General features: G+C 39.7%; 1 protein-coding gene across 3 annotated transcripts; it reads left to right on the forward strand.

Annotated features, from left to right (window-relative positions):
• The first annotated feature begins 785 nt into the window (after positions 1-785).
• LOC136219322 (pentatricopeptide repeat-containing protein At5g66520-like) lies at positions 786-4,538 on the forward strand. Of its 3 annotated transcripts, XM_066006689.1 has the most exons (5): positions 786-2,654; positions 2,997-3,094; positions 3,201-3,375; positions 3,970-4,031; positions 4,163-4,537. In XM_066006689.1, the coding sequence occupies exon 1, from the start codon at positions 969-971 to the stop codon at positions 2,376-2,378; it is 1,410 nt and encodes a 469-aa protein (XP_065862761.1). In that variant the 5' UTR covers positions 786-968; the 3' UTR covers positions 2,379-2,654; positions 2,997-3,094; positions 3,201-3,375; positions 3,970-4,031; positions 4,163-4,537. The 3 variants fall into 3 exon arrangements, with proteins under 3 accessions (XP_065862761.1, XP_065862759.1, XP_065862762.1); XM_066006687.1 differs by having other exon boundaries at positions 3,970-4,538; XM_066006690.1 differs by lacking the exons at positions 2,997-3,094; positions 3,201-3,375 and having other exon boundaries at positions 3,970-4,536.
• The last annotated feature ends 8,014 nt before the right edge of the window (positions 4,539-12,552 follow it).

Below are 12,552 nucleotides of genomic sequence, written 5' to 3' on the forward strand. Positions count from 1 at the left end.
CACACAGAATCTTGGGTTGGGCTGAGCTCTGGGGTATTCTTTCTGGCATCAAGCTTGCTAAAAGCCTGGGCGTTAAGAAACTGTCTGTGGAGTCTGACAATTTGGAGGCCATCAAAATGATTACTGAGAATCATGCTATTGGTCTTAATAGCTGCAACCTTATCAAAGCTATTAAGAGGCTTTGCTCTTCCTTTGAGATCTTAAAGTTCAGTCACATTTTCACAGAGCAGAACCGTGTTGCGGATCGCTTGGCTGCGGCTGGCCATGAGGGGATGTTAGGTGTTACTACCTTTTCTGATCCCCCTACCTTTCTCTCTTCTCTTCTTTTAGAAGACAGGGTTGGGGTTAGCTTCCCTAGGCTAATCTCAGGTTAATTGTTCTTTGCTTTGTTTTTTCCTTTCCTATATTCCTACCAAAAAAAATTAAATAAAAATATTGAACTTAATTCACAAAATTGCCAAAACAAATAAATTTTAAATTATTTTAATATTTTTAACTTAAAAATTCAATATAAATATGTATATTTATATATTGATAATTAAATTTCTACGTATATTTATACTAGTTTTATGTGTATCAATACATAATCGGTTTATTTTTCGATTGGTTAACCATCGGTTTTTAAAATGAAAAATCGTAAATTAATCTATCAGTGACCATTAATCTACTTTTCAGTTTGGTTTTAGTTTCAGAAATCGATTTTTCGGTTTTCCAGTTAATTACGTGCAGCGCTAGATACAAGGAAGTAACATAATGGAATTTGTTTTGAATCCCAGTGATTGCCTTTAAAGACCTCAATCAATCTCAAGGCAACGTCCCGCCATTTTCTTCTATTCAGATAGCCTTGGCTCGCTCGTTCGCAGCACACAATCTTCGATTTCCTTTCTTGAATTGGCTTTCGCTCCTCCTCTAACAGTGATAGCCTCTGTTTTCCGTAAAGAAATCCATACCCTTGACCTTGAGCGATTATGTCATACCCACAACTCAGCGCTTCAGGAACGAGAATCATTAATTTTCTCGAGAATTGCATCTTTCATCCTCAATTGAAGCAAATCCAAGCTCAAATTATCCTCCATAAACTGCATTGGAACACCACAATTGCCCACCATTTTATCACTGCCTGTCAAAATCTATCCCTCCTGCACTCGTCTCTTCTTCCTCTCTTCTTCACCCACTTCTCAAAACCCCATGTTTTCACTTGCAATACTCTTTTGAGAGCCTTCTCCCACTCTCAAATCCCTCATATTCCTTTTTCAATTTACTCTTATATGCACGCCAATTCCATTCAACCTAACCATTACACTTTCCCTTTTCTTCTTAAATCTGTATCTGACTTTAAGCATCTCATTCAAGGCCAATTTGTGCAGGCCCATGTCGTAAAGCTAGGTCATTTAAATGATATTTTTGTCCAAAACTCTTTGTTGAATGTCTATGCTTCATGTGGACAAATGGTTTTGTGTCGCAAACTGTTCGACGAAATGCCTGACAGGGATGTTGTCTCATGGACAATTTTGATTATGGGGTATAGGGATGCTGAGAACTATGATGATTCATTGATTTCGTTTGAGCAGATGCAATATGCAGGTGTAGTGCCTAATCGTGTTACTATGGTGAATGTTTTAGGTGCCTGTGCGAGTTTTGGAGCCATTGAAATGGGTACCTGGATACATGATTTCATAAGGAGGAATGGATGGGAGGTGGATGTGATCTTAGGGACTTCTTTGATAGATATGTATATGAAATGTGGAAGAATTGATGAGGGCTTGAATGTGTTTGGAAGCATGAAAGAGAGGAACATTTTTGCTTGGAATGCAATTATAAAAGGCCTAGGTTTTGCTAAATTTGGACAGGAGGCTGTTTGCTGGTTCAATAGGATGGAGCAACAAGGGTTAGAGCCAGATGAAGTCACTTTGCTCAATGTACTTAGTGCTTGCAGCCACTCTGGTATGGTTCATATGGGTCAACAGATCTTTAGTTCATTAGTTAATGGAGGTTATCGATTTCCTCCTAATGCCAAGCACTATTCATGCATGATTGACCTCTTTGCGCGTGCTGGCTACCTGGACGAGGCTTTTAAATTCATCAGAGGAATGCCTTTTGAGCCCACAAAACCTATGTGGGGATCATTGCTTACTGGTTGTAGGGCTCATAACAACTTGGAGTTTAGTGAATTTGTGGCTAGGAAACTTATTGAATTGGAACCACAGAATAGTGCATATTATGTAATTCTGTCTAACTTGTATTCGGAGATGGGAAAATGGGAAGATGCTGCACAAGTAAGGGAACTAATGATCAGCAAGGGACTAAAGAAGGACTTGGGCTCTAGTTCTGTAGAATCTGAATCAAGAAATAGGATTTTAAATTATCAATGTGCTTGAATGAACAGAAAGAGCCATCTATCTGTATATAATATATATCCATACCCTTTTGTTGGGCATGGATATATGCAAATTTGTGCCTAGAGAGAGAGAGAGCCTAATCAAGTAAGATCAATTGACAATTAATACTTCTGGAATTGCAAATTAGATGCAATATCTTCAGTGACGACTTTATTGATGAAGATTGCATCTTATCACCTAAAGATACCCCTACTACATATCCTGTTTCAGGTCTCTGAAATTCTACATCATATAATCATCCCAATTTTGTCAGAGGTAAATTATCTCCACGATTTATTAAACAGTTCTGAACTTATTTGATGAATATTCAATTTAGGTTTGTTGAATGAATATATATAAACTTTTAATGCTATATATATACATTGTTATGATCTTGAAGTTAAAACTTAAAGGCATGAATTTTATAGTTCTGACCATAATATCTAGGATGCTTTTCTAGAGAATTTTCAAATGGTAAAATTTGAACCATGATCATGGATATACTGTCTCAAAGCTGAAGGAAGTTGTAAATTAATGAAACAACAAATACCATGAATTTTGTATCTCAACTCAAGGGCTAAAGATGAAAATGGCATTAAAGAGACATATTGATTGCAGGAAAGAAGAAAATAATGTTAGTCTTTGAATTGAGACTGCAGCGAAGGCACAAAACATAGGATATGAAAAGGAAAAGGCAGTTTTACCAGATATGTTTGGTAATACCCTTGATTTTCCTTGCCAAAAGCTTAACTCATCAATAGACACTAGTGATATTCATATGCAGCCAGTACATTAACTTGAGATAATAATTTTACCATATAGGTGCTGAAACTCTGTGGATACACTCGGGAATCATGTGCACTGAATTGGCAGGTCTATGGGAATATCTATAGTAGTAGTAGTCATACCTTGAAGGACATAGCAAGAGTTTCCCTCATTATCAAGATATAGAAGAAAAAATATCTTTCTCTGGCTGTTACATTTGCTGGAAATAAAGGTTTCCTACATGCATTCCTTCCCTTGCTTCCACATTAATATTATTGCAAGAGAAAGTACAGATTTTAAGATCACTGCATATGTTGTTTTTCATTTCTCTCTTTTTTTCTGTGCCATTAGTACATACTGTTAGAAACTCAAATTCAAAGATGGCAAAATAAGAAAGGAATATCGATTTATAGATATATAGAGCTAATGCCCTAATCACCAAAGGAGAAATCTCCCTCTCTACTTAGTAACAGCAGCCCAAAAGGTTATGCCAAAACCTATCTTTCCTTCTATCTAACTATTCTTTATATACTAATGACTCGTACCCTAAATATCAATACGAACTAATGCCTTATACCCGAAATGCCCCTATCCCATACATCTCACCCCTTTCAGAATACTCCTGTCAAATAGTCCGGCTGTTCTCTATCATACACTTTCTATATGTTAATTTTGTGGACATGGCTTCTCTTGCAGTGGTTGTGATCAGGTCTAGTCTATTCCCCTTTAGCAAATTTGCCTGCACTCCCCTCTTTGTTTATCCTCTTTTATTTCTCTTTCTCTTTTTCCTTCATCTTCTTAGATTTGTCACTTCCTCCTTTGACAGATAACTTTAACTGGCCTTGATCGACGGGCCATGGCTCCAGTGACAGCAATTTGAAACATCAGGTTGTTCTCTTTAATCATATAAATTAATCTAGTTACGGTTTTCTGATGCTAAATTGTGTGTATTTCTTCATTTTTACGATGTTTTCTAGTTTTTCATCTACTAATTGATGTGAGCAACAAGGTACTGGCAGACTTTGGTTGTGGTTGTGGTTGTGGTCATTTTTACTTTGACAGCCGTTCTGAGGGATGCATATTCTGCTAGTCAATTAGCTTAGCATACCCTACATTCATCAATGAACCAGAACGGTGGTTGATGATCGGAGGGTTAAGTTCGTTCTTCAAATGAAGCTTCATACATCTAAGAAGTTTTCAATTACGTTACTGTAAAAATATAATCTGATGTTGGATGCTCTGAAACACTTTTTAACTCGTCACTTTTATTTATTTCCTCTAGTTTTATGGGTATTATAGTGGTACTTATATTATTAGATTATTGGTTTTGAAATTGTACATTCTATTTCATCTCAACTGACGGAGCTAGAATTGTAAGGTACAAATTTGGACGGGTAAATTGGTAATCGACGACTCGACGACACTGAAGGGATGTGAAAAAGGAGAAATCGAGTCGGTTTTGGTGTATATTTTAATTATGTTTGACTAAAATAACAGGATAAACACAATCTAATAATAATTAATATTAATTCAATCTATAGTATAATAAATCTAGTTTTTAACTTAATCCGTATCATTTTTAACACAATATTCATTTTCTAATTCAATGCATAACACTCTTTGTAGTCATTTTCATCCATTCGTGCATATTGTATTTGTTTTAGTCTGTAATCATGTGAGGTTTTATTCCTTACATTTTGCTTGTTGTGCTTCTTTATTTTTTATCTAATGAAATTACAAGCATTTTCTCAAAAAAAAAATTCAATGCATAACACAATAAATTAATTTTCTAAGTTAAATTCAATCTCTAACACAAAATCCTAGAAACATTTAGTTGTTAAATAATCAAATTATTATTAATTCTAAATTTATAGACAACCTGTCAAATTTTCAATCATTTAAAATGTTGGTGACTATATACCGCCCCTAAATTCCGGTTCACCGCACCCTATTGACCATATTGCCCTTCTCATTATTTCAAACAAGAATTTTGAAAATTCCAAATCCTCTCTGCTTTCTTTCCGTTTTCAAAAAACCGACCTAAAACGAGATGGCACGAAAAGTAGGCATCGGCAAAGGATACATGGGTATTACGGTAAGTTTTTCCGTTCAAATAATTAACGAATTAGTGATTTTTAGGCTGAAATTCGGGATTAAAATCCCAGAAATTGCACCAGGCGGGTGCGATGCACTTGTTCCACCTACGGTGGAACGCACGAACTATGCGTTCCACCGTAGGTGGAACAAGTGCGCGGCGAGCGATCCACCGTATGGTGGATCGCGCGGCGCACGCGCTCCACCGTAAGGTGGATCGCGCGGCGCACGCGCTCCACCGTAAGGTGGATCGCTCGCCGCACGCGTTCCACCTAAGGTGGAACGCACATAAGACGTGCGCTCCACCTTGTGGTGGAGCGCACGTCGCGCCCGTTTGGCCTACGGGCCAAACGTTTGCGGCGCACTAGTCGGCCCTATGGCCGACTGGTGCGCCGCACCCGTTTGGGCCTTAGGGCAGGTGGTGTAAGCCACCCGCCCAGGCCAAAAAGGGCCAAATTTTGATTTTTTTTTAAAAATTTGTACGGACCGGGCGTAGGCAGACCCGAACATATAAAAAATAAAAAATTTATGGTAAATTGAATATAATAAATAAATAATATTACAGGATCAGGCGGGATCTGACCCCAGACACACGTCTTCACGTCCTGTTACTGCATCTGCTCGGCGGGAGCGGACGGAGCAGCAGCGGTTCATGGCGGACGTCCGGAGGGCACATGCAGCACAGGCGGAGCGTGCTGAGGGACAGGATGAGGCGGCTGATATAGAGATGGACGGAGATGCCTCTATGCATCGTCCTAGTTCTGATACTATCCCCATACATCGTGGCGTCGTGACGAGGGGTCGAGACGGACGATTTTCTTCTACCGCAGCATCTTCTTCTGGTAAGAGAAATTTAAAAATGTGCTTATTTTTATTTGTTTTAATCGTGATTATTGGAAAATATACCAAAAATTTAATGTAAACCATTTACTGTAATTTCAGGTAGCAGCAAGCGATCGAGGAGTGTTATAGAGGATGACTAGGTTGTGAAGGACCTCGTACCCGGGGGTCCATTTGATGGTGCTGTGATCCCAAGCTTTCTGGGACATGTTGCATGTGCTATCTGGGCCGGTCAGGATAGGGGCGTCCTTAGGTGTCATACCAGATCAGGGTATTGCTCGAAGCTGAGATCATGGTACAGTGGTTCTTCCAGGACGATTCAGTCGCGTATCGAGTCATCTGGCATGTTCCATTTACCTGGTATTATGCACAGTCACATAGATGCTACTCTGATCACGGCATTTGTAGAGCGGTGGCAGCCAGACACGTCATCATTTCACATGCCATTTGGCGAGATGACCATTTTGATGCATGATGTGTGGGAGATATTGCGCATCCTCGTAGATGGTGCCATGGTGACTGGTGATGCGAGTATTGATGAGCTTAAGGAGTGCGTGATGGATTTGTTTGGGATGACTCGGGTTGAGTTAGATGCCCGTCATTATTCTTCTGGTGGTATACGAGCCGCTTCCGTCATGGAGCACTGTGGAGGTGATCGGATTCCTGAGACCCAGGCTATAGCTTGGACGTGGCTGATGCTCGATTCCACCTTGTTCGTAGACAATAGTGGTGACCGCATCCGACCTTCTTGTCTGTTAGAGGTGCAGGACTCGGCAGCTGGAGCCGTTGGACTTTCTTGGGGATCAGCTGCACTAGCATATCTATACCGTCATTTTGGTATTGCTACCAGAGGAGATTGCGGGCAGATGACGGGTTGTCTGACATTGCTCCAGTCCTGGATTTACGAGTATTTTCCTTGCTTCAGGCCACATCGAGAGGCAGTTACAGTTGACCCGGATCTTCCTAGGGCTTCGTTGTGGCCATCTATATCGATGGAGAAGAGCGATGAGCGGCTGAGAGCATTTCGTGCCCGGCTTGATGTGTTGACAGCAGATGAGGTATACTTGCTATATAATTATAAATACTGTTCAATTAAAACAAATTTGTACCACACAGAATTCATCACAATTCACCTGTAACATTACAGAACCACACAGAATTCATCACAATTCACCTGTAACATTACAGAACCACACAGAATTCATCACAATTCACCTGTAACATTACAGAACCACACAGAATTCATCACAATTCACCTGTAACATTACAGAACCACACAGAATTCATCACAATTCACCTGTAACATTACAGAACCACACAGAATTCATCACAATTGACCTGTAACATTACAGAACCACACCGAATTCATCACAATTGACCTGTAACATTACAGAACCACACAGAATTCATCACAATTGACCTGTAACATTACAGAACCACACAGAATTCATCATAATTCACCTGTAACATTACAAAACCACACATAATTCATCACAATTGACCTGTAACATTAAAGAACCACACAGAATTCATCACAATTCACCTGTAACATTACAGAACCACACAGAATTCATCACAATTCACCTGTAACATTACAGAACCACACAGAATTCATCATAATTCACCTGTAACATTACAGAACCACACAATATCAAATACTAATATCCCCTAAGTTTGGCCAATCTGGTCCACTGTGCCACCCTATCCTGATAGAAGCGCTCCCATCCTACAACGCTTTGACCTCGGTGCAGAAACCACCAGTGTACTATAAGGGGCACCGGAAAGTTAGGCGATAAATTTAAACGTATGTAGTGATGGCAGTGATTCCCTAAATGAGCTATACAAATCTCACGTAATGGTCTTGTAGCAGTGGATGCGGCATACAATGGTAAGATAGTACCACACAACGCTAATGTGTCCCCACCTGAGAAGCCAAATAACATGATAGCAGAATTGTACATTGTAGCAACCGGCCACAAGTCATCCCAAACGATCATCCAATAATCCGGCGTACAACATGCACCGTCCCAACTTGTGATTCAATCTGCTTGTGAACCTTCTGCCATACCGTGTCAAGGGAGCCAGTTGCCGTATTGAGCCATTGCTTTAGACTAGCATGTTCGCTCTCCACTCGACAAGTAGTTGTGTTGCCAAAATGTAGGAACTCCTTTGTCCAAGCAACAACAAACTTCTCCTTATGCACCAACCACGTCTCCTCAACATACGAGATAACTCCTTTGAACCTGCTCATCTTATCCTTCATCATCATAAGATTGGTCTCGTACTCCTCAATGGTTAATGATTCTAATATTGTTCTCCATTTGCCATTCTTGAATTTAGAGGCAAGGCCTTTATCTCCCATGATTCTATACACACGATCTTCCACATCCTTATTTATATGCCAAGTGCATAGCAAGTGCGCTGCTTGTGGAAAAACTTCTTGGATCGGCTTTAATAACCCAAGCTCCCTGTCACTAACAACAACCGTCGGGTTAAGATCATCCCCAAGCAAAATCTTCAGCCTTTGCAAAATCCAACGATAGCTCCCTTCGATCTCGTCTTTAACAACAGCATACGCTATCTTGAAGTTATTATTGCATGGCGTCATCCCAACAATCTCAACAAACGGCATTTTGTACTTGTTTGTTTTGTACGTTGAATCAATGCCGATGTACCAGTGGTAAGTCCTGAACATATCAACTGACTCTGGATGTGCCATGAACACATGCGTTATCACACCTGAATCAGCCTGTGTGTAATTGACATATTTGTTCTCCACAGCAATTTGGTAGAATTGACTAGCCAGGTCTCTACCTTCAAACCTGTCCCTCCTCATTTTATCCCTGTAATTATATATGTGTTTAATTACTGAGTTGTCCTCTGGGTGTTTTTCTTTAACTGCTGCTAAAATAGCACAAGGCTTTGCTTGAGCTGAAGTCATATCACGCACAATTTGTTTAGATGCGATACTGAGTCCGCTCATTTGCCGACTTCCCTCTGGATACATACGCATTGTATGGTTATGCATTCCAGTTAACCCAGCCTTAGCCTGTATCCCCCATCCAGAAAGGTCTGCATGTTGATAGGCTTTAATCTGAAATTTACAGCGGCACGCTTTAGTTTTACTTTTCCTAATTGCAGGATCTTCATCAATTTTCACAACACCTCTATATCGTTCACCCCGTGAACATCGCAACAACTTCTGTTTTCCCCCATGTTTGTGCGAAGATATTACAATCTCAAACCCATTCTGAATAGCTATCTTTTTTGCCCAATCAATAGCATCCTGACTTGAGGGGAAAACGGTATCCGTTATGAAACGCGAACTATAATCAATGTTATCGGGGTTCCAATCTTCTATCGGTACCTGAATATACGAAAAATTGACATTAAAATTATAAAAAAAAATACTTCGGGGCTATTTCTCCCGTGCAAAAATAATTCGGGGCAATTTCTGCCCATTTTTTGCCTGAACGGGCAGACTGCCCGTTTCACCATAGGTGGAAACGGGCAGCGCGTACTGTCCGTTCTAAGGGTGGAGCGGGTGGCGCGTACCACCCGTTCCATGGGTGGAGCGGGTGGCGCATACCACCCGTTCCATGGGTGGAGCGGGTGGCGCATACCACCCGTTCCGTAGGCCGAACGGGTAGTTCATCCGTTCGGCCTAGGGAAAGGGTGGTATGCGCCACCCGCCCAGGCAAAAACCAAAATAAAAAAAACGAAAATACCTAAATAACGTTTTTAATAATCGTAATATTACCTCGTGTTCGAACTCATTGTCTTCGGGAATGCTTTGATCCATTTTTGTCAAATCCGGGATTTGTGCTCGGGAGAGAAAAGTAGAGAGAGTTTTTAAGGTTTTGGAAAAAAATGAGAAGGGCAATATGGTCAAAAGGGTGCGGTGAACCGGAATGTAAGGGCGGTATATAGCAATACCCCTTTAAAATTGTCAACACTGTATCTTCTTAATTTTGTTGTAATTGAATATTATAATTTGTATAAAAACTGAATGATTATGTTAAATTACGGGTTTGAAATTTGAAGGACTTCATAAGGAAATAATATTTGTTTATAGTTGTAAATATTTCAATTATAGAATAAATTATTGTGAGAAATTTTAATATGGTCACAATCCATTAGATTTTGCTAATGGAAATATAATAATTATATATTTCTTTTTCTTTTCACCATTCGTTCATATAGAAAGTTCTATGCTTCTCATTTATAATGGTATGGTCAATTGTGGGGTCAAGGGGCAATCAGTTTGAAGCTTGGCATTATGCGTCTCATACCATGGACTCCAGGGTTCAATCTGGACTCATATAAATCTACTACGGCTCAGGTTTGGGTACGCTTCTACAATCTCTCATGGGAATTTTGGGATAAACGAATCATGGCTAGCATTGCTCGGGCTGTGGGGGTACCGCTAAGGTTTGATCGGAACACTGTGGATGGGGAATTGGGTCATTATGCTAGAATTCTTATTGATGTTGATCTTTCTCGAGGCCTTCAATACAAAATTCGAGTTGACACGGAAACTATGATGCAATGGGTCCACCTTGAATACGAACGACTGCCTGAAATATGCTCCATATGCAAATCGATTGGTCACTCGGGTGTAAAATGTAGTCGGAACCCGGGTAGGGAAGAGACTGTGAATGTGTCAGTGCATCAGAGGGAGGGAAAGCAGCATGTCACGGTGCCCCATGAGGAGCCTCAGCGTGTTTGGAAACAGAAATCATCCTCCAAGGATAATCCCAAATCAGCCGCGGACTCTGGTAAACAAATTGTTCTTCATGAGATGGGTGCCTCTTCTGTCTGGGCTGATTGCGTATCAGAAAATGAATCAGAGCACAGTTTGGCTGAGCCTGATAAGCAAGACTCTTCAATCCAGATAGAGAGGGAACTGGAAGAGCTCGGTTGGAAATTATCGGCCCCTCCTCAGTTTATCAGACCTGTTTCTTAAGATCTTTCTGGATTTACTGGCATGCCGATTAGTGATTTAAAGAAGGAATCTTCTAATGCTCTTCAAATTGTTGAGGAACCGAAAGAGAGAGACTAGACAACTGTCAAAAAAAGAAAAAGGGTAGTAGCGCTATCACTATTTCCTCGGAACCTCGTGCTAAAAGGCTTAGCTGGCCACCCTTGCGTTTTCAATGATTGTGTTGTTCTGGAATTGCAGGGGTTGTTGGGGTTTAGTGTCCTATAGACAATTGTTCTAGGATACAAACTTAATGTAAATGAAGTGTTCTTTATATCATTTGTTTTAATGAGATATGTTTTCATAACTATATAAAGGCAATCTCTTTTAAGAACTAAATAAAGTCTAATAAAAGGAAATCCATAAGTTTGTTTAAAGTGATTATAAAGTGTTCATACAAGCATGAAGTGAGATGAAACTTTATGATAAACTAATAAACTTAAAACCACCCCAAGTCAAGTAATATGTTTAGGATTGACATATCACTGCTGAGACTTGCATGTAACAATGTCTTCTGTCGAGACAGAAAGCTGATCTCACAAGCTTCATATATACAGATATCTGAACAGTTACGTGGATCCAATGAAAAGGAGTTCATTAGGATTGGGGACCCGACTTGAGATAACAGGATGGGTAGATTCATCCTTGTCACCTGTTCATCTCATTGGTATTAATAGGTATAAGTAATCCTCAGACTCAAAGGAATGTTAATTAATAATTCTGGATTACGGAATGTGACGCTTTGATCCTGTTAACGCGATCCATAACAGAGATGACTCTGGGGTGTGAACGGCAGATGTTGGGTATCACAGGAAGTAATTGCAGGATAGTTATACATTGGATTGAGCATTTATCACTCCCGATAAATGGGAGATACATCCATGGATCGCTTGTGGAAGACTTGACTCTAAATCCTTGCAAGGTGATAGCTTAAGACTTGAAATACAGATTTCACTTAACCTATCTAATTGGAGTTGACTCGGCCTGTACAAGTAAAACGAACGTCTCGCTATATGTGACTTGACATTATCCACAGTCATAAGATTCAGTTCAAGAATGTAATTGATAAAGGATCGAATTATACTGTAACTAATACGGAAAGGTCAACGACAGAATCAACATGTCTTCTTATAGCTCTGGGGGAATGTTTCGGATTTGCTAATCACATTTTGCGTACTCATTCCGTTATGTAAAGATTAAATATAATTCTTTGAAAATTAATTTAATAGTTGCGTACGGCTAGAAGCAATAAGAACCTAATGGGTCACACATAAGACTTGGAACCCAAAAGAGAAACGGATGTTAATTAATTGATGGAAGTCCAACTGAGTCCGCTAAGGCCCAGTACATGGGGTGGGGCGATTTTATGTATATATAATACATAAACATTTAATTTGATTTTAAACAATTCTAATTAGATTATAATTGTGAATTAAATTAATTAAATGATAAATAAGTTAGGAGTTTTAATGAGATTAAATTGCACCTATTATT

The sequence above is a fragment of the Euphorbia lathyris genome, chromosome 2 (assembly GCF_963576675.1).
Source record: "Euphorbia lathyris chromosome 2, ddEupLath1.1, whole genome shotgun sequence".
Lineage (NCBI taxonomy): Eukaryota > Viridiplantae > Streptophyta > Magnoliopsida > Malpighiales > Euphorbiaceae > Euphorbia > Euphorbia lathyris.

Excerpts from the sequence above, each read along its gene's own strand:
- LOC136219322 (XM_066006687.1), top strand. The coding sequence starts at position 969 with ATGTCATACCCACAACTCAGCGCTTCAGGAACGAGAATCATTAATTTT.